The following is a 23748-nucleotide window of genomic DNA, read 5'->3' as shown; positions in this document are numbered from 1 at the left end:
TCGAAGTGGCCAATGAGGAAGAGTTTACACACAAGTCGGTAGCCGGGATTTACACAAAGCATGCCAATACCTCTTTCCCCTTTTCAGACAGACCGCCCCGTTCCTCCACCCCTACCGCTTTAACCCCACCTCTTCTCCTTATTGTGTTCCTCCCTCCCTCGCTCCACGAACACAAACAACGCACAAGGCAACGGGTATGTGTTTATCAGTGCAAGTTGCGTGTTTTCCCCTGCAGCACATTTTGTGTCTTTACATTTTTAAACTTCTTCAACACCAGCGCAGCAGGATCACGGCTCTGGTCAAAACCGTAACCAAATTCTCCAGGACCGTTCGATGTACCCACTGATGACGAGCGAACTCTGCACGCAACGAGAGGAATGTAACGAGAGTAAGTGATATCATTAGGGCCGGACGGCATACCGACGTCTAATCCTAGAGAGACATTTCTGAACTGAGCTGTGCCGATCCAGGAGAATGACTTGCATGTGCATCGCCTGCCTGCTTTCTCAAAGCCACTCCTCTCATTTTAGTCCAGCAAGCAACATGAGCTCCTGGACCACAATTTCCACTCACGTTAAACAAGTTTCCAGTCGCTCCGACGCGGCCGTGGGGCCAAATTTTACCCGTCGCTTTAAAGCGGCTTCGAACAAATTCGATACTTTAACGGATTTCACGGATTTTGTGTCTGTCTGCACCTCCTCCAAAATATAGCTTTGACTGTACAACTGTCTGCATCTGAATTCCCACATCATACCAAGCAAACCTTTGTGTAATCCATCACTGTCATAAACGTTACTTTGCTGCTACTCCCAGGTGATATGATATACGCGTCTGAATACAGAGTGTATCGATTAACAAAAACACAAAATCCTCCGAGTCGATGAACGCCGACGCAAATGGCTAAATGTTTTCTGCGGAAGTCAACCGAAACACTAAACTTGTCGAGCTGCATTTTTGTTTTGTTTGATCGTCTTCATGACAATAAAACAATACCAATATTCAACTGCTTTCTTTTTCTTTGTTTTTTCAAACTGGAACTAGGCTTGTACATCAGTGCACCCGTATCAAATCATTTGATTTTTAATTAGTTCTGTATACGCTAGGAGCGATCATTGATGACATTTATCAAGCTAACACAAAAGAACGGAGCATTGTGAACAAAACTTAAACTATCGATCTATTTTTGGAAGCACTGACAAGCCAGAGAGATTTTTTTGGCTCAGTGCAACAGGTTATTTTAACAGATCATCTCTCACAAGAGTTAAATACAAGATAAATACTGACAATGTTTAAGATTTAACGGAAAATTCATACTCAATAATAGGACCGATTTCAAAATTTTATAATTGTGTTTCTACCAAACTTCCTACGTATCATTACACCCCAATCGTACAGAACACTGCATGCCTAATATTGTGCAAGTCCTCCTTGTACCAATAAAACAGCTCCCATCAAGGCACTGGACATATGAAGGTGTATTGAGGTATCTGGCACCAAGACGTTAGCAGCAGATCCGTTAACTCCCGTAAAGTGTGAAATAGGGCCTCTATGGATTAGGCCCCCAGCACACTCCACAGATGCTCAATTAGATTGAGATCTGGGGAATTTTGGGAGTCATCACCTTGAATTCTTGGTCATTTTTCGTAAAACCATTGCTTTACAATTGGGGCAGTGTTTTAGGGAGCATTACCCCAATAAAGAAAGAGGCCACCGCCATTAGCGAATACCATTGCCATGAAGGAGTGTAACGTGGTCTTTAAAGTCGCAGTAACATCAACATAAACTCCAGGACTCAATTGCTTCCCAGTAGAACATTCCTCAGAGCCTCAGAGTGGTTCCGCCGATTTGCTTTCTTCCCATCCCATAAGGTATCTGGGTGCCCAGTGGTCCAAAAGATGAATAAGAAAACATAATTCATCAGACCAGGCCACTTCTTCCAATGCACACTGGGCCGGTTATGATGATCGCATACCCATTTGCAGTGGGCATTCTGAATGAGCTGTAGCTTGGCAGCTGTATACACGGCAAACTTTGATGCACTGCGTGCTCTGACATCTTCCTAGCATAGCCAACATTAACTCTCTCAGTTTGTGGTACAGGTGTACTTCTGTGCGATATCAAGCTCTGTGCCCGTAATCCTATCGCCCTGTAGTTATCCCCCCTTGGATGTTTCGGTGGGTACTAACCAAAACAAGAGATGCTCCGAACCAGTTATCTAGCCATCACAATTTAACTCTTGACAAACTACTTCTGATCCTCATGCTTCCAATCTACATCAACATTGAGAACTGACTGTTCACTTGCGTCTTATATCCCTCCTCTTGACTGGTGCCATTGTAATATTATAATCAGTTATTCCCTTATTCACCTGTCGGTGCTCTTATTGTTATTGTTGAAAGCACAAACGCACACAGAAAAAAGGGAAACTTCTCACTTGGCAATTTCACTTCGGGATTGTGCTTTTCTTAATGGTACATTAAAACCTCAAAACCATGAAACTGGTCAATTTTTTATCCGGTGAAAATTTCAAACCATAACACTACACCACTCCACAATTAAAAGATCATATTCTTTCCACTGCTTAACCGTAAGAATGAAACGATCAGGAGGACTAATCGGAAATCATTTTCCAAACAATCCCACCCTTTAACAACCGTCACTCGTAATTCCGCGACGTCAACGACAGCTTCTGCTCTGCGGTCCAACTCGAAATTAGCAGCCAGTGCAAAAGATGCCAGGTTTTATTTGTCTCAAAGTAAAATAGCTGCATCTTGTTTGCCAGTAAGAGACCCCTCCCTCCCGACGGAGATCAACATGAGCCAAACAGCTGCTTACAGACCTCGCAAGCTGACAAAGCAGGACATCATCATGGTGTTAGGACCTTTCAAACAATACGGACAGTCGAGTGTGAGGAATTCATTTACAAACGAGCCGCAACCTCCACACTCGTTAGACCCTGGGTGAGGTGCATCGCTCAACCGAGCTGAGAGGCTTTACCATTCACAGCAAGTGCTGTTAAAAATCCTGGGTAAAAGTGTTGAAAATCCTGTTACATACAAATAATTGTTTTTGAAGTTTCCTATGTTAACTGGCTGACTTGAGAAAAATTCAGAATGATTGGATGGTTAGATGCAGTAACTTTCCCTTCACTTCAACTAGGAGTCCAAAAACGTGTTTCACCATGACAATGCACCTGGGCACAAAGCCAATTCCATGAAGATACGCTTTATTCCATGAGGATACGCTCCTCACCTTCCTACATCAGTACCTAACTTTACGCCCATGTGACTGTATGAGCACAGATTTCCACAAGCGCACTCCGAAATCTAATGGAACATCTTCCCAGAAGAGTGGAGGTTACTCGAACAGCAAATTGGGACGCAATGTGGAATGGAATGTTCAAAAAGCGAATAAAAATCTTGCAGCTAGGTGTCTACAAACGTTTGTCCGTATAAAGTATTTTAATCACGGTAACCACGGCAGCCTAAAATGAAGACATCAAGTACACAATTTTAAAAACCTCAGGCATGAGATTATAACGATTCCTTTACAATGCCTCGAAATATAGAAGTACAAAGTGGCAGATTATTGAGGGTGTCAAAATTTTTTCCACATTATTTCCCCTTTGCTTTTTTATTTGTTTCAGTCAATTTGACTGGCATTTGGTTTGGTTTACTTCACTGAAATACGTGCAGCATAAAAGGTCAAAAATCGCTCCCACTACAACTAAATAATAGCTGTTTGCACCTCTTCTATGGCGTAACATTCTGAAAATGTCAAATAGAAATGTATAATCGCACAATAGTGGGCGTTAATGATTTAAGCATGCAGATGGAAATCAAGTGGGCGGGGCTTGCAGAGTTCAAACCACCTTCGCAACTGTTGATCATTCAAGAATCAATTGCTGATTGGCTCATTTTAACCGTATTTTTGACTAAACTACAACGACATACAACATGCGTAAAACTCAGAAACTTATTACTTATTAAACCGAATGGATCCTTTTGGTCCATTTGTCATCGGACTGCTTGCTTTTTTATTGTGGTTTGACGTTTCCGTGTAGAATCTGGTACGGGTTTAATTAAGCGAGAAAAAGAAAGAGGAACAGGTTTTACTGATTCCCTTCATTACTAAGAACTAAACATTGCATGTTTCCTTTATACCCGGTAAAAAAATTATAAAAAATGTAAAGGCCAAACCATTAAGCTACATGTCCTTCATAGAAACGTTATGCAACATCTCACATTGTAAGTGACGTGCTTTCTGTAGTCAACTGAAAGGTTTGTGGCAGCTGTTAACACCCAGCTAGCTATGTTTAGGAAACATCGCCGCTTAAAATTCGTCGGTTTCAAGAGTGTATTCGAGAAATCCTCCAGAAAGTGTTTACCTTGAAAACGAAAGTACAAGTACCTGACTTTCGTAATAAGATTACATAATCCTGACTGCATCAAGTCCGTTATTACCCAACGCTGGTCATCGTGCGTCCTTCCTTCGACTGCACCGTGCACATGGTGTTCTGCCTTTTCACCTTGCTGCCTACTGCTTATCTGTAGCTACAGATGTAACCTTAACACTGCTAGCTTGACTTCAAACTGTTTCCACCAAAGCCATCTGCATCTGTGTGGCTGTGCGATGAATTCAATTTACATTTACAGCATTTTGCAGACGCAATTTATCCAGAGCGACTTACTACTAACTATACAACTGAGCAGTTTAGAGTTTAGGGTCTTGCTCAAGGGCCCAACCGTGGCAGCTTGGTGGTGCTGGGATTTGAACACACAATGTCAAACGGCTTAACCACAGCACATTGCATGTGGTGTACATCATGGTGCATCATAAAACCTATTACACCACTAAACATCTGTGTGAAACTGATATCAATGTGGTGGAATTTCATTGGTTTTTACTAGAATTTTTTAGTGTATACATATTTTTTTTCTACTGTATAAGAGAAAAATATTACTCAGTTAACGATAAACGCTATTAAAAGTGGCATCAAGGTGGATGTTGTGTGACACCAGTGATATCGATCAGGTCACAAGCAAGAAAAAAACAAACACGGAGGCTATGCAAATGTTAAAAAACTAAAAAAAAATTGCTATTGAGCAAATATGAAAAGAAAAAATTTAATATTTCACTACCGGTATTCTAAAAAAAATAAAATAATAATAACTTGTCTATTTTGGGGTCTGTTTTCACTGGTAAGTGAAGTGACATTACACTTAGTGGCTTTGTGCATTCGTGCCACACAAAACAGCTCCACCTCCATATCTACAGCGGAGAGACAAAAAGCTTCTTATCGCCTTAAATTTTTTATTTTTATTAACAATAACAATAATAAAAATAATAATTTTTTTAATCTAACCGAAAAACAAGCCAGGTTGATGCAGGATAGAACTAAGTAGGAGCGGAGTTACGGTTAAGGCAAATTTATACTATACTATATTTATACTATACTCAAAGTGTCATATACAAACTCTCACATTCAGTCTTCATCCTTGCAAGTAGCTCGATGGTGCTCAAGAGGGAGCAGAGTCACATCAATCAGCCCGGGAAACGTACAGAACAGCCGAGAATTTTTAAAAGTATACGGCAAACTCAAGCTCGTATATATAAAAGCCGAAGAACAGGATAAGGATTACCAAATGACTCATTTCACAAACAGAGTAAACTCCAGGTATGCCTACATATCACCACTTTCAAGAAAGTATACAGAACACTGCATGCCACATTTTCCACATTCCCATTCTCTCTCAAGCCTACATCTTTATGCAGCGGACATTCCTTTTTCTTTTATTATATCAGCAATGTTATTATTTCCAGTAATCACAGAACGAAACGCGATTTGGAAATTATACAATGGAATTGACACACACTCATATCATGACCTATTCACTGGGGACTGTTTAAATATGATATCGAAATAAATTCATGGTAATAACCACAACGATAAACCACAATAAACCTGATTCCGATAGATAAATCAACTGTATAACTGAATTAACAGTTTTTAACACTTATCTGCTTCTGCAACTTTTGGGTTGATATTCACACCTCACCTTTTCTCTACATGTTCAGCCAACATTATTGATTACCATCAAGGTTCCTTCATGCTCTTCGTAACGTTTGTCTACAGCCTCTGGATTGCTCATTAGGGATCGAAATAAACACGCCGGCTTGTAATAATGTTTACTGTTATAACATCGATCCGGAAAATAAAACCAATTCGTATCAAAACGCCGCCTTTTTCGTCTTTTGTTGCCAACCAGCTGAGCGGGATGGAGGAGCGCTGTATATTTACCTGCACAATACAGCAAACTCTACAGCTCCAGATTTAACCACTAGCTATATTCCATATGTCGATCGGCCTTAATCAAAATACTTTACACTGTAGACGGTCATTTTAAGGAAAAGAGGAACTCGGAGTTGAGAAATGCTGAGTTGGAATTCCGTGGCAAGGAAGTTTTCACGTTTCAATAAGAAGGCAAAATCAAAAAAAAGAAAAAAAAAAAAAAGAAAAAGAAATGTATGGTTACTGTTACAAGTCTTCTTTTTTTAAAAGTGTTGAAAGCGCGTCTCTCCGCACACGCAGTGCGCGCTACGCTCGCGCTAAAACACTTTTCAGGTGTTATGTGCATCATCGGTACTTCAGGACGTCAGCCAACTACTCCGTAAAGGGCAAAGCATCACTCGGTTCACAAACACGTTCAGATCTATTTTTGAGTCGTTTCGTCCACTATTATCAGAACCGACTAGATCGTATATCTGTCTATCGCACCACGCGGCCGGAATACATTCACTTAGGTCATGTCCCTAAATCCCTCAAGTTAGCAGTTATTAAGCCCCTCATTAAAAAACCTAATCTGGATCCAAACACGCTATCGAATTACAGACCAATTTCAAATCTCCCATTTATGTCTAAGATTTTAGAAAAGATTGTCGCTGCCCAGTTATGTAACCACTTGCAGGAGAACAATATCTTTGAAGAGTTTCAGTCAGGTTTTAGGCCCCATCATAGCACAGAAACTGCTCTAGTTAAAATCACTAACGACCTGTTTTTAGCTTCAGACCAAGGCTACATCTCCCTATTAGTTTTACTAGATCTTAGTGCTGCGTTCGACACTATAGATCATGATCTTCTCCTCGATCGCTTACAGAATTACATCGGTATTCAGGGACAGGCATTAAGCTGGTTTAAATCCTACCTGTCCAATCGTTACCATTTCGTAGATTTAAATGGAGAGCTATCCAGGATAATGCTAGTAAATTATGGCGTGCCACAAGGGTCAGTTCTAGGACCCCTGCTTTTTACAATATACATGCTTCCATTAGGAAATATTATTAGAAGGCATGGAATTAGCTTCCATTGTTATGCTGATGATACCCAGCTATATATTTCATCCAAACCAGGCGATACAGCTCAATTAGCTTGCATAACTGAGTGTGTTGAAGAAATAAGAGATTGGATGACCCATAACTTTCTGCTATTAAATTCTGATAAAACGGAGATTTTGCTCATCGGCCCAAAAAATAGTACACAGAAGCTCCAGCATCTCAGCCTGCATTTAGACGGTTGTTCTGTAACTACTAGTTCAACGGTAAAAGACCTGGGAGTTATTTTAGACAGCAACTTATCTTTTAAAAATCACATCAATCAAGTTACAAAAACAGCCTTCTTTCACCTTAGAAATATTTCTAAGCTAAGAAATATGTTATCTATATCTGATGCAGAGAAGCTCGTCCATGCGTTTATGACCTCTAGAATAGACTACTGTAATGCATTACTAGGTGGATGTCCTGCATCATTAATAAACAAGCTTCAGTTAGTTCAGACTGCCGCAGCAAGAGTTCTTACTAGGTCAAGAAAATACGATCATATAACCCCAATCTTATCGTCCCTACATTGGCTTCCTATTAAGTTTCGAATAGACTACAAACTACTGCTACTCACTTATAAAGCACTAAATGGTTTGGCTCCCATGTATCTATCCAGTCTTTTAACACGCTACAATCCGTCACGCTCCCTGAGATCTCAAAACTCTGGGCTTCTAGTAGTTCCTAGAATAGCAAAGTCCACTAAAGGCGGTAGAGCATTTTCACATTTAGCTCCTAAACTCTGGAATAGTCTTCCTGACAGTGTTCGGGGTTCAGATACACTCTCCCAGTTTAAGTGTAGCTTAAAAACATATCTTTTTAGCAAAGCCTACACATAACACACATCACACACATCACATCACAACCTTGTGCTCCAGAATATATGATTACATGCACATTATCAACTTGTGCTGTTAATATCATGAACAGCAGCTACGCTAATTCCTCTCCACTGCTTCTCTTTCTCTCCCCATCCCGAGGCATCCTGAGGTTTGGCCAGCTCCAGTCACGTCCCACCTCGTGAAGATTATGGACCTATGGATGATCATGGAGAAGTAGATGCCGAGTGTTTAAAGGCCCTGGCATGGAGAAGCTGATGCTGGATCTATGATGATCACAAATTGTTCTGTATTGTTGAAAGATTTATGACCAAACTCTTGATGTCACCCATATGAGGATGGGTTCCCCTTTGAGTCTGGTTCCTCTCAAGGTTTCTTCCTCATATCATCTAAGGGAGTTTTTCCTTGCCACTGTCGCCACGGCTTGCTCATCAGGGACAAACGCACACCGTTCACCTTCACTGTTGTTTTCTGTAAAGCTGCTTTGAGACAATGTCTGTTGTGAAAAGCGCTATACAAATAAACTTGACTTGACTTGACTAACCGTATAAATTCGTGAATAATTAGCCATGAAGTCTTAAAAAGGAAAATTTCGATTATAAATACCAACAGGTTGGAAATGCAAATCGGTTTCGAAACAGGAATTCGACTTGCACCTTAAGAGATACCACATTCCATCTCGGCTGTGCTTTCAAAGTGAGTTGAACAGCTGTGTTTGCGTGTCTCGTTAACATGTTGACACTGGGAATTAGTAATGCTGTGATGAGATACAGGACGTGGTTTTGTGGACGGCTTCACATCGTCCCTGTCCTCGCTGCACAGAGTTCGGTCTAGGTGACCAGACGGAGTGAGAGAGCGAGAAAGTGAGAGATAGAAAGAGAGAGCGAGAGAGAGATACACCGGTGATGTGTCCGTTAACTTGGATTTCTCCGACTCAGCAGGTGGAGAGCAGAGCGGCCCCGGCTATAATCAGTGTACTGTTTGATGCCTCCTGCTAGGAAACTGTCTAAACAAACTGTATTAATAGCTCCTGCTGCAGCCAGGAATGAGGAATCTGGAGCTTGAGTTGCCAGAGGGTAGGGGAGACCCCACAAAGTGTGTGTGTGCGCGTGCGTGCACGTGTGTGCGTGTGTGTGTGTGTGTGGAATGAACAGCTATGGAGGGCATTCGCTAACAAGTAAAAACTACGCATAGCAGACTGAGCTGACCATATCGCTGCTCAGAGATCTTCTCTACATACGGTCAATATGGACCAAGTTGACCTCAGTGAACCCGAGCTTTGGTATATGGAACAAACGAAACTCTATATGCGTGTCTGCATAACTCCGGCATGCCCGGCCTTAAATCTGTGCCAAGGCAGTAGACAATGCTGCGCACTGCGAGACTCAAGGTCGCGGTCTGCTATGAAATCGGAAACAATCTAGTAACTATTTATATAATGGATTAATATTGGTGGCACCATGTTGTGCTACACTGATCTTCAGAAAAAAAATGTTAAATAAAATAAACTATCAAAAGAGAAAAGGGAATACACCCTTAAAAAGAACACACCCTTTAAAAATCAATTTTTTAGTTACTTATTAAACGCATGTTAATATGTAGAAGAGAAAAATCTGAGAATGTAGATCTGGAATGTAGGTTTGTGTCTGTCATTTTATAAACATGCAACACTCAGGGGGCCACCGTAAGAGAGGAGCATCAGAAGCAGCATATGGACGACCGTCTTAAAAGGGAGGTAGGGGAAAAAAAAGCCTTGGCTAGCCTGAGCAACCTTTGAAGTTACGCCTCTCAGACGCCAATCTACACACCTAGACTTCCCACTCAATTACACTGCATGGTGTTCACATTTTTGTTTGCATGTGTGCGTACATTTTTGAATGACGACTTTAAACCAGCACTAAACCACAAATGAAATCTTTAAAACGGAAACTGTCACAGTGTTTTAACTCATAACTAAAAGCGTGTACTGTTCGAAATGTCAATGACAAATAAACCAGGGCAGTCGAGAGAAGCTCTACACTGCATACATTATGCAAGCGCAAGTAACGGAGTGCAAGGGGGAAAAAAATACCCAGTAACAGCTGGTATTAAGTCCACCACCAATCTACGATATGTGAAAGACTTCCTTCCTTTAATACCGAGTTAAACGTGCGAGTTGCTGAGTGGCAAAACTACACAGAGGAACATGTATTAATCCAAAAATAAACAGGGTCATGCAGTTTTACAAAAATACTCAACGGGATGTTGCTGACACCCTAAATGGTTTTATTTCCAAATAATTTTTGATCAATTATAGATCATGTTGAACTTTTTATCCACCTATCACATTCATAACACACACACACACACACACACACACCTCATTACTTTATTGCTACTCTAATTAAGGAGCACGTGCAATCAACGTGAACGATTGTTATAACGAGTGCATTAACATAAATCTATTACTTCCTGAATCAACTCCGTCTGATCAGAATGGAGAAATAAATGAGAAAAATAATGTTTTAAAAACATGCACAGGAATGACAGCAATTCGACCGCTGACAAGACGACGTGTCCTGGTTTTGCTCACATGCAGACTGAAAGGATGGTGAAAGAGAGCAAATATCACACTTGGAACACTTTCACGTCTCAGTTCATTTTGAAAAGCAGCTGTTACTGCTTGCGTTAACGTGGAGAACCGACTGATCAGTCGATGAGTAGATATGAGTATATTAAAAGAGCATATCGGATTCTGCAAGTAGCGTGACATAACATTTGCATTGTGAATTTTAAAGTGTGTTGCTTGACAACACAGCATCCTCTCAAGCAGCTTCACTTTCGAAAATAAATGTAGGAAACAATTTGTAAATCACGATCAAAAACCTTGGCAAGCATTTTCGAATATATATCTATTATCCACTATTATCCACATCTATTCTATACATTATTTTCATAATTCAAAAGCACCACGTGACAATTTGACTCGCTTCCGGTCCAATTACGCGAATTAACAAGGCCAACAACTAGCCATCACGCTCACTTGGGACGAATGCCAAACCACTCCCTACTGGACCCACAGTGCCCCCTACTAAGGGTTTAAACCAACTATTTACACTCCTGCCTAGTGCACTTGCGTAGTGCACGAGACGCGATTTGGATTTCAGCCCTAATAATCCGCTGCCTTTTCCCGCACGCGCCCGCCCTGAAACTTTTTGCCTTTTTGGCCCGCGAGGCTGTGACTCGGCTCGAATCGACTCGGTTGGACTCGACTCGTCTCTCCACAGCTCGCGTTCAAATACATATCGCGATTATGGCTTTAATGATCCGAAGTAAATCAGATCCTACATCTGTCGAGCTTCACCTTTTTTTTTTCAACCATATTAGTAAAACTAAGCAGCTTTTGGAGCAAGTCGAGAAAACTTGCAGTCTCTCATCACCATGTGTCAACTATTTATCCACAGCTACCGCTCTTCCTACCCTGTTCTTTGCCATGTCAGACGGAGTCCAGACGACCGTAAATCGTTCTCACGACCTCTGTTACCAGCCAACCTTGCTTGTCAGTAAAGCTCCTTAATTGGCTAACTAGCTCAACTCCCATGCTAGCTGTGGTGTATTTCACCAACCTACCCACTTTTCGACAAAACCCCGCCCCCTCAGCTCGGATTGGCGCAACTGTTCAGAACAACCACTCTGATTGAACAATGTCTTGGCAAGCCCAGCGCGTGAAGTGCCCTGACTAGCCAATCGTGTCGCGTAGGGCGGTGGGTTGTCGGAATACGGGCGGCCTTGCGCTCAGGCGTCGGACGCGGCTAACGAGCTACAAGTTGACAACACAACAGATGTCTCGCAAAGTTACTTTGAAGGCTTGGTCAATGTTTTAGGAGCGTATGAGCCTTCGGTACGCGCTTCTGTTGCGGAATTTCGGGTTCATTGCTGAATGTGACGGTATCAGAAATGTTTACAAACTCACCTCAGCGCCCCTCTCTCTCCACTCTCTTCTCCTTTGGAATCTGACACGCCCCTCCCACTCCTCAACTATCGCGAGATCAAACGTCACACGGCGTCATGTCCATCACCAAAGCGTGATTAACCTGATCTGAGAGGGAGATGAAATTCTGGCAGCATGTATATTATAAATCATGGTTTTTGACATATAATGTCTGTACAAAACTGACATTTGTGCATGTAAAAAAGGGGGGCAATCATGTGTATGTGTAATCACGTGTATCATGTGGCTTAGAATTGGAAGAACTTCTGACTATACTCATGATATATTTATGATTTAAATATTAGTAAAAAATAACACAAGTGAACACAACATGCAGTTTGCAAATGAAGGTTTTTATTATTGAGGGAAAACAAAAACTACATGGCCCTCTGTGAAAAAATGTTTGCCCCCTGTTAAAACTGTGGTTTATCACACCTGAGTTTAATTTCTCTAGCCACATCCAGCAATCAAGAAATCTCTTAAATAGGACCTGCATGACAAAATGAAGTAGACCAAAAGATCCTTAAAGGCTAGACATCATGACGAGATCCAAAGAAATTCTGAAACGAATGAGAAAGAAAGTAATTGAGATCTGTCAGTCTGGAAAAGGTTGTAAAGCAATTTCTAAACCTTTGGGACTCCAGCGAACAACAGTGAGAGCCAGGAGTGGCTGGCCAACCAAAATTACCCCAAGAGCACAGCAAAGACTCATCCAAGAGGTCACAAAAGACCCCACAACAACATCCAAAGAACTGCAGGTCTCAGTTGCCTCATTTAAGGTCAGTGTTCATGACTCCACCATAAGAAAGGGACTGGGCAAAAATGGTCTGCATGGCAGAGTTCCAAAAAGAACATAAAGGCTCGTCTCAGTTTTGCCAGAAAACATCTTGATGATCCGGCCATCTGTTTGTGACCTCAAGGTGAAGCGAACTTGGGTTCTCCAGCAGGACAATGATCCAAAACACGCCAGCAAGTCCACCTCTGAACGGCTGAAGAAAAACTGAATGAAGACTTTGGAGTGGCCTAGTCAAAGTCCTGACCTGAATCCTATTGAGATGCAGTGGAATGCCCTTTAAAAGGCGGTTCATGCTCGAAAACCCTCCAATGTGGCTGAATTACAACAATTCTGCATAGATGAGTGGACCAAAATTCCTCCACAGCGCTGTAACAGACTCTTTGCAAGTTATCTCAAATGCTTGTTTGCAGTTGTTTCTGCTAAGGGAGGCCCAAGCAGTTATTAGGGGCCACCTATGTAGGGGGCAAACACTTTTTCACACAGGGCCATGTAGTTTTTAATTTAGTTTTCCCTCAATAATAAAAACCTCCATTTAAAAACTGCATGTTGTGTTCACGTGTGTTATCTTTTGCTAATATTTACATTAGTTTGATGATCTGAAATAAAGTGTGAAACATGCAAAAAAATAAATAAGAAATCAGGAAGGGGCAAACACTTTCACAGCACTGTGTGTATGTGTATGTGCTTATATATATATATATATATATATATATATATATATATATATATATATATATATATATATATATAAAATCTCTATAACTGAGGCCGATATGTGATTTACAGATAGTTTGCTTTTATGACTTTGGTTCAGACAGACAGCAAATCATAAATGTACTTATCTGACTTCTAACATATGGCCCTTTCACAAACAGGTATTTATACTGCAAAAAAAGGGGGAAAAAAGAATAAAGGAAACTAGACATTCTTTTCCTGTTCTGTCTAAAGGAAGACGCAGCTCTACCTCTGCCATGTTAATCTGTATTCTATGTGACTCTCACGCCTCGGCCTCCATAGTGTTGTGATACCTCATTCACATAGCAGCAGTGGTGCAGAGAGAACGTGCTCGAGAAACTGTTTAGAGAGGAGAAATCAATCTACATATAAAATATTGTTCAAATGATTCATCACTGTCTAAATAATAAAAAGCATAGCGCATCTAATAATAATGATATATAAACATATCGGGGTTTTTTTTACCGATGCAAATATGTTACAAATGGCAATTTGTTTTCAGTGCACACTTTTTAAAATCGATGCATCACATCGTTAACATTTATACCAATGGGCCAATGCAGATCTGTGAATCCCAATGCACAATCCCTAATTTATACTGTGTGTTTGCAGAAGGGGTCAATTAACACCAACAACGCAAAAAATAGCTGGCATTAAATGTGAAATTTTTTCATGATGTCAGACTAAATTTTCTTTCATCAACATCATCTTTACCACATTATCCTGGTCATGATGGAACAGGAGAAGACTGGGTGCACGGTGAGAATACCCCCAGTATGGGAAGCCAATCTGTGCCATGTATACCAACTATTAAGTAAGTAAGAGCCTTAATTTGTCACATGTACATTACAGCACAATGAAACGTTCTTTACATACCCCAGCTTATAATGATAAGAGAGGTCAGAGAGCAGAGAAGGTTCAGCGCCTTGCTCAAGGGCCCAATTACTGAGCTTCCACCTCCCTAAAAATGGAATGTGAACTTAAAACGTTCATACACTAAGAGAGGAACATGATGGTATAAAATATCTTCGAATAAATTTTCCCTTCACTTGGACTAGGAGAATCAGACCTGTTCCAACATGAGAATGCCCCTGTGCACAAATCCAGCTTTATGAAGATATGGTTTCTGTGGGTTGGAGAAGATCATGAGTGGCATTCTAAAGAGCTCTGACCTCAACCCTACTGAACACATTCTGTCTGCACCCCCAGGGTTCCTCACCTCACCTACATCAGTACCTGACTTTATTACTAATAACGTGACCACACTTGTTAATGAATTTTGTATAAAAAATTTTTTTTAAAAAGATTGGTCACTTAAAAAAATAAATAAAAGCAAGAAATATGTAACAAATTGCTGTGGAATACGAGAGGAATGAAAAACACTTCAGGATGTAAAACTCATCAGAAGTACGAACTGAAAAGTGAAATAGGAGAAAGTGCTACAGAACTCAGTGGGTTATAGTTTTGAGGTTGTGGCAGTTGTGCTGCATAGCTTGGTTAGGGAAATAAGAAAACTGACTTCAATACAATATTGTTACACAGTGAAGCTTTCAGTCTGCTGAACACTGCTGAATCAGCTTTTTTTTTTGGTTATCTTTTCCTAACACTAAAGCGTCCATGGAAGCTTCTATTTATTCCCAAGCTTGAAGATTTGTTCTCACAGAAAAAAAAAAATCAAGGTACGAAGAACTGAGGAAGTTAATGAAGAGAAAAGGTCTTTATTTAACCGTAGCGCGGTTTCCTTCCTGAGCAATTTTTTTTGCATTCACTTTAAAAGGGACGTCCTGTACTTTTTTGTGAAAAATAAATCAGCGCTAACACAATACAAATGACGAGGAATAAAGAGAGACCTTTTTTTTATTAAACAAAAGGTCTTGTGTAAGTCAGGTTGTACTTTGTGTACGGATGTGGAAGCAGGTGTTAAAAGAGAAAAGCCCTTTTTTATTGTAATGGGGAAAAATGTATAGAAACAGAGCCTATTGTTTAAGCAAGGTCCAGTTAAAATCTATATGGTAAAAAAATAAAATAAATAATAATAATAATAATAATAATAATAATAATAATAATAATAAAACATCTGTGCTATTACTCTGCAGAACATATCATAATCTTTCCATTTACACCCTGTTGGTATGTGTAATAAATTATAATACATTATATTTTATCAAATGTATTACATATCTAATACATTAAGGTTACAAATTTGTTAAAAAATATGAAGTACTACTACACAACAGATACATTATTTTTCATCATATATCGCCCCCTTCTGGTCAACAGCTGAAACACCATTACATCTCACCTTACCCCCTCTGGAATAAACAATCACTACATTATGTGATGCTGCAGGGTGGATTTTGCTTGTATTTATGACCGGGAAAGGGTATTTCTTAATAAACAAAATTCAGCAGAAACATGAGGAAAAGTCCCCCAGGAAAGTTCAGCAACTGAAACAACCTTTTAAATTCAGAAATGAAAGATATCCGGATGGAGCGTGCAAGTGTTCTGATGATTCGTTACACATCTCATTATGCTGCCTTCACAACCTCTTATCACACAGTACACAATCTTTCAGGGGGACAAAGAATGCATATTGTACACACAAAAGGTATAACAGTGGTCCTATTAAATGAAGTGTAAAAGTACACTGCATGCTCAAAGTTTTCTCAAAAATCAACATTGAGGCACCTGCCTGAACATCTTTATTGTTGTTATACTGTGGTGTAATTTGTTTTGTTACAGATCCCAAATTACAAATGTAGTTGCACAAAAGGGTCAAACGTACACACACAAAAAATATATTCATTTTAAATTAAAAGTATACATTCAATGGGCAAAGCAAGAGTCATGGCAGAAAACGGTGGTTTTGAACTTCTATTTGCATTGATAAGATTTAGAGGTTAGTATTTTTAGGTTCGAACCATGCGGTTAATTTTTGCACAAGATACCTAATTATAGGGCAAAATAAATTAACAAAGCGTCGTTTTTTTTATATTTAAAAATACAGGTAACATTCAATCAGCAACTTGAACAGGAATCCATGTATTTATCAATTGCTCATTCATGCATTTATCCTGTCAAGTAATCATGTGACAGCAGGACAATGCAAAAAAAAAAATAAAATAAATAAATAATAAGCTTGTGCCCACTATAGGCTCAGACTCTTGTTCATTATGTGACAGGAGAGGACCTGGACGTGGTCTTCTGCTGTTGGAGCCCAAATGTCTCGAGTTGTGTATTCTGAGAAGTTTTTCTGCTCACCGTATTTAAAAAGAGTGGTTATTTGAGTATTCAGACCTGTCAACTCAAACCTACCTGGCTGTTCTCTGATCTCAAGGTGTTTCCACCAAAAACTTGCTCTGTTTACTGGTTGTTTTTTTGTTTAAGCACCAGCTGTGCGTGAAAATTTCCAGGATATTAGCAGTTTCTAGAACGTTCAAAACCAGTTTGTCTGGATGGAACAGCCATGGTCAAAGTGACCAAGAACACACACTTTTTCCCTCTCTAATGTGGTGTTAAATACAGCTCTTGACCTGTATATGGAGGTTTTATGCAATGTACTGCTGCCACATGATTGCCTGATTTGATAACAGCCTGGATTAACACAGATCGACTGTTGTGTTTTATTGTGATTTATTGGTTATCTATATCACTCCTGATTGCTTTGCAGTGCATTACAGACAGTCTGTTCTTCATCCCTCTCCTTTTCTTTCCCTTGTATATCCCCAGTGTCTCTGAGGAGAACGTATTGTTTAACAGACTCTGGCAGAGGAAGCTGGTTCACGGCTGTAGGGAGGTACTGAAACCCGAGGCTGTTGCGCACAGCGCAGCGGGCCAGATCTCTCAGCAACGCCGGATGGGCCATCATGCCAGTGAGGCGCGCCAGAAGCTCTGGATGTTTACTAAGCTCGTGAGGCATAGAGCCATCGGCACGGCGCATCTCTAGCCTCCCTGCAGCGCTGCAGAGCAGCTCCAGACACTTTTCCTCTTGCTCAGAGCCCAGGCCACGTGCCAACAGCGCGACCAGTCGTGAAATGGGAGTCTGGCCCTTCAGGTTGGTCACGTGAACTTGGGCGCCGTAGTCCAGCAGGACACGCACACTCTCCAGGTTTCCCTTCATGGCGGCCCAGCTGAGCGGCGTGTCGTTGTTGTAGTCGCGTGCGTTAGGGTGAGCGGCGCTCTCCAGCAGCGCACGCACGCACTCGGGGTTGTCTTTGAAAGCAGCCCAGTGTAGTGGCGTGTCCTTGTTGCCATCCAGAGCGTTAGGCTGAGCTCCGTATTCCAGCAGTAACTCCACACAACCCTCGTCCTTCTCTGCGGCGTAATGCAGCGCCGTGCGATTGTAGCCGTCCAAAGAGTTTACCTGCACGTAGGATACAGCACAAGAGACTAGACAGCCCTCCACAAACAATGCAAACTGAGATGCGCAAAACTGATATTCTGGCGTCTGTCACAGACCACTGTCTGGTACATTTGGACATATGCAAATATGTTTAAAAAGAATTTGCATAACAAGAGCAACAAAAACAACCTGGCAAAACCAAACAAATTTTTCCGTAAAAGAAAACACAACAGAGTATCGGCAACACTGAGATGAACCTGTACCTAAAAATTGAGTCTTTTATATCAGTGGTCCCCAACCTTTTCTGCGCCACGAACCGGGTTAATGTCAGACAATTTTTTCACGGACCTGCCTTTAAGGTGTGGCGGATGAATACCGTAATTTCCGGACTATAAGCCGCACCCATATATAAGCCTGAATTTTACAAATATTTTTATTTTTTACATAAATAAGCCACACCTGTCTACACTGAAACGAATGAACTTTACACAGGCTTTAACGAAAGACATGTTACACACGGTGTAACAGGTGAAATATGTTGCGCTTCCTTTAGGAGTATTTTGGGAAAAGACCGGCACATCATTTCTCCGGTATTACTGTTTTATATCACTGGTTGTCATACCTCTGCACCTTTCTCCAGCAACAGCTCCACACAGTCCACATCAGCCACCATGCAGGCGCAGTGCAGGGGCTTCAGAGTGCCGTGCATCCTGTTCACATCGGCTCCCTGCGACGACAAGTTATGAGAATACTCCGAATATATACCAAGTGGAGAAATAGTTCAGCTTCAGAAACGTTACCTTGCGTATAAGGTCCTCCACATTATCGTGTGGGAATGAGCGAATGGCTGCGATTGTTCGGATAAGCCTTTCCGAAAGGGAATATTTACTCTGAATACTCTGCATGATGTACCACATAGTCGAGCTCATGTGGAGCGAAAGGACATTGCACCCGGGCCGGGTGACGCCACTTGTCTTTAACAAGCTGAAAAACAAAGACATGACATCAAATGACCAAAACAAACAAATAAAATATATCTTTTTGTGTTTGCACGTTTGCACTACACGTATAATTTCATTGACTCCCATTCAACGCACGCGAACGATGGACAGCAGAAACTCAAGCGCAGTGCGACGAAGTTTTCTTCAAAAAATATTAGCTAGAAGAAGAAAATATAAGTCGTCGCAGCCAGGCTCATAAAGGAACAGAAAATTTGATTTAAATAAACTGTATCATATACAAACATTAATATAAACATTTTGTTTGGTCATAAGCTGACATGCATGCAAACTAATACAAATTTACAACACAAGGAAGCATAAAAGTATGCAATATTTGTGTCATTTATGTGAACACTTACCAAGATGGACATTTTTTGACTATATTATTATTATATATTAATATTATATTAATATTATAATTGCATTTAATCTGGTTGTTTTAACCAAGATTTTCCTGCAAGGTATTTTTTTTAAACTACATTTAAATTACCTGTTATTGGCTAACCGGCAATTTTGTAAATTCCTAGTTTATTGCCATTAATTCCCATATTTTCCCGTTAATTCCCATGGAAAGATTCCAGTCTTGAAAATTCCTGGAACTTTGCAACCCTAGTTGAATTATCTACATTGTCAAAGATGTCCTATTTCATTGCCCCCCATTTTAACAGCAGGCATCAGGAAAATAAATTGCCTGCTGAGAGTTTACTTGTGACGGCGGCTTTATATCATCGAACAGCTGAATTATCGATGGTCATATTTTAATTCATTTTCTACAAAATAATAAAAAGGAAGACTGATGATATTTCCAGCTGTAAATCACAAAGGAAAAAAACAATCAGTGAAATTGTCAAGCTTTCGATGTAAAGATTCATAAAACGAGCCTATAGTGCAGAGATCCCCCACCCACCGAGGTGCAAGAACATTGGGGCAAGAAAAAAGAGAGTCTACAGATGTGACTAATACCTTTAAATATAAATATGATCTAAAATGCATTGTGGTGGTGTCCTCCTTTCAACTCCCATGTAGATGTAATGTGAATGTGTTCATATGTGTGAATTATAAGTAAATGAATAATTATGAGCTGTTTCATTTGTAAAAAATACTTGTTTAAATAATTTGTTTTTGCATAAAAATTGCTATGGATACGCAATTTGACAATTACATGTAATTTTATATACATACATACATATATATATATATATATATATATATATATATATATATATATATATATATATATGTATATATATATATATATATATATATATATATATATATATATATATACATATATATATATATATACATACATACATACACACACACACACACACACACACACACACACACACACACACACACACACACACTACAAAGCTCCAGTATCACAAAGATGCCATTTCTGGGCCCTTGAGCAAGGCCCCTAACCCTCTGTGCTCAAGTGGAGTTGTATCATAGACGCAGGTTTCTCATATCATTAGGCTTCTTTCTTTCTTCACACAAACAAGGAAGAAAACAACAGCTGGAATGCAAATCATCGCTACTATTTTAGAAATATGCAAATAAGACCGCCCATGACGTTATTTGGCGTCTCCTAACCACCTTATGGAGGAACTAGATACTTTCCCCTGAAACACTGAAGGACTCGCTTTCGTGTGTTGCGTTACAGCTAAAACGCCTCAGTCAGGAGGATTAGCACTCACTTTATTACACTGTTAGCAAAAGCAATGTCTTGTGTACACGTATTTTCCCCTCACACGCAGAATATAAACCTCACAGGAACGCTTTATTACCCTCCATAGGCATTAGTTTAAATATAAAAACAGCAGCTACGCTACATGACGGCTAGTCAGCTGAATAGAGACCTGTTTATGGGTTTTGATATCAACTTTCATATTTTCACCGATCACAAAATGTGTTAATAAGTCAGTGTTAAGCTTTAGTGAGAACTGACTTGAATGTCACGACAGATGAACACTAAATCAGCTGCTTGAATATTTTTAGCTAGGTTTGTTTTGCTAGCTAGCTTCCCGTCGCTAACCGGCTAATGCCTGGAAACAGCTTTTAACTTTTATTTTTATTTTTTGCATTTTTGACAATTTGATTTGTCGGTCAAGCTTTTGATAAGAAACAATCAAGGTGAATATTCTTATAAACACTCTTGTATATGGTAATTAAAGCTGTTTTCCGTTACAGGTCTGTAGCAGGTGTTAGCCTGTCAACAGTACTGATCTGAACAAGTTGTTCTTCCGAATATAGAGCATTGCACAAATATATAATAGCATTAAATTCAGAAATAAATGTATTTAATGTATATTTGTCCAGGAAGGAACATGATAATTAAACAAAACAAACCCAACAGTGAGGAACGATACCTTCGAGTTTGACAGGTTTATCAGTTCGAAGCAGCAGCCTTCCGTCATGAACACAAACACAGAGATGAAAGGCAGTCTCTCTCTCTCTGTCTCTCTCTCTCTGTCTCTCTCGTCTCTCTCTCTCTTAGTCTCTCTCTCCTTCGAACTAGGAGACTCCCAATGATCCTGTGCACAAAGCGAGATCTATAAAGATGTAATATACATGGTTTGGCGTGGAAGATCTTCAGGGTCCTGCTATAAAGCTCTGACTTTTGGGATGAATTGGAACACTGACTGCACCCCAGGCCTCCTCACCTCACCTACATCAGGATCTGACTTTACTATCACCATTGTAGCTAAAATAATCTCCACAAATCTCCATAAGCATGCTACAAAGTCTAGTGGAACATCTTCCCAGAAGATTGGAGGTTATTCTGACAGCAAATGAGGACTACATGTGGAACAGGATGTTGGAAATGCACCAGTCTTAGGGGCAGGTGTCCACAAACTTTTGTCCATATAGTGTGTATTAAAAACACTTTTTTTAATGAACACATGCACGGTTGCATGGTTTGCATTAATATTTGCAAACCAGTAAGTGCATTTCTCAAAACAATGTGTACAAACATTGCAACATACTGGATTTCTTGCAAAAGCCTGTACATTTCTTGAAATCCTTAGTTCATCTCTCAAAAATAAGTATTTGCGTCAATGAACATCTCATTCCCATCAGAATGAAAAGAACCTTTGTAAACTCCCCCCAGATCATCATGATGGTTAGTCATGTTGTCAGTATGACACTGCAGTTTTAGTATTTCTTGATATAAACTATGGTTTAAATGCACAAAGTTGAATTTCTTCTGTACGGCATTTATGAATAACAAGAGCACAAATGTATTTGATTGCAAGAGACCAGACAGGATTCACACTTTGACTGTACTGTACTAGTGTTCCTTCGTTTCCTGGTTGTTTATCCAATTTCAAAAATTGTATTTGTGTTTTGAGCTGTTGTCAATTGAAGGTTCACAAGATTCACTTTTGACCTGTTTTAGAGAACTAGTTGAACATCGGTTGATGTGATGCTGTTAACTCACCTTCATTAGTGACATTCAAGATTCATCTGCACAATTCAAGAAACATTTACCAAAGTTTTATAGAAATGTAAACTTGACAGATGAGGACAACTGGTTTAAGCATTTTGCCTTCAATGACTTATGCAATGAACTGATACTCAAAAGTTTAAGGGGTTGAGACCATTTAGGTGAAACCTTTATAATATATTGGTGATCAACATGACAACTGACAATGTAAGAAACAGCAGACAATTGTACACAATCGATTAAATTGAATGTACTAAACATTTGCAATTGGATCAAAGCAACAAGAAATGTTTATGTGCACAAAAATACTAAATGAAGGTTGAACAAGGAGTTTAGAATAATTTAATTGTATTAATGTTAAATCATAATATTTAGATTGATTAGTGTTTAATGCTTGAAATGTTTTATACATAGTGTACATGCGCAAACAAAACACAAAAAAGGGGAAACAAATTTTCCATAGAAAAGGTGATTAAATCAAGTGCAAGTAGAAAGCACATACTTGCAATGCGATTTATATAAAGAACCATTCAACAAACCAAAAACATGGTTTTGCATTAAATAATTATATTTTAGTTTAAAAAAAAAAAAAAAAAAAAAATGAGTGTACCAGTTTGTTTGAAAATACCCACCAGCACCTCTATAAATACTTTTCCAAATGCTGTCTGACGTTCTCTACATACCAAGTTGCGGATTCCACATAGGCCTCTCATGGCATGTAGCTGCTTTACATGGGATGTGTGCATGTACATGAAGCAGTATAATATACAATACATTTTAAAATATGCAGTCAATGAAAAGAAAGGACACGTAGCAAGAAAACGTGAACTCCAAGGCCAAAACAAAATAATTTATTTTTTTATGACATTTTATGCAGACAGCCAGAATGTACTGTCTCCAAAACTTGCAATCCATTGTTATATTAAGTCTTCCCTTTACCACAGCAGCCCTAAAACCAATTAACAGTGAAAACCCAAACATTAAGGTGAATGCTAATTTTGTAGATTTCTGCAAGCCGCTCAACATCAATGTCATTATCTTATGCTTCTAATGATTTCACATTACATTAACAGTAAGATTTTTTTTTAACAAGTTAGTGCATTTTGTTCCATTACACTAAACCACTAGCTGCTCAAATTCATTAAAGAAAACAAGATTTAAAAAAAAAAAAAAAAAAGGAAAAAAAAAAAAAAAAAAAAAAAAGCCCCAGTGATTTATTTTACTGCATTACTAAGCC

The 23748-nt window shown here is 39.6% G+C and overlaps 1 protein-coding gene and 1 long non-coding RNA gene across 7 annotated transcripts in view; one reads left to right on the top strand and one right to left on the bottom strand.

Annotated features, from left to right (window-relative positions):
- Positions 1-21834, bottom strand: part of asb8 (ankyrin repeat and SOCS box containing 8) — a 43697-nt gene extending 21863 nt beyond the window's left edge. The window contains exons 1-4 of one of the 6 annotated variants that reach the window (XM_083569891.1): positions 21433-21776; positions 18857-19040; positions 18679-18783; positions 16400-18077 (exon numbers count right to left, since the gene is read on the bottom strand). In XM_083569891.1, coding sequence (XP_083426017.1) covers positions 17364-18077; positions 18679-18783; positions 18857-18985 — 948 coding nt within the window. In that variant the 5' untranslated portion in view covers positions 18986-19040; positions 21433-21776 and the 3' untranslated portion in view covers positions 16400-17363. Of the gene's footprint in view, positions 1-11672; positions 11801-12165; positions 12274-16399; positions 18078-18678; positions 18784-18856; positions 19041-21412 lie in introns of those variants that run through there. The other 5 variants (XM_083569890.1, XM_083569892.1, XM_083569889.1 and 2 more) reach the window with 5 other exon arrangements.
- Positions 74-3392, top strand: LOC310741747. The gene is made up of 2 exons (XR_014538051.1): positions 74-194; positions 278-3392. It is a non-coding gene; the product is annotated as an uncharacterized lncRNA (long non-coding RNA).
- Positions 21835-23748: the final 1914 nt, after the last annotated feature.

Source organism: Silurus aristotelis (assembly GCF_946808225.1).
Source record: "Silurus aristotelis genome assembly, chromosome: 19".
Classification (NCBI taxonomy): domain Eukaryota; kingdom Metazoa; phylum Chordata; class Actinopteri; order Siluriformes; family Siluridae; genus Silurus; species Silurus aristotelis.
The sequence above is the reverse complement of the archived record's forward strand: the minus strand, read 5'-3'. Positions and strand labels throughout refer to the sequence as shown.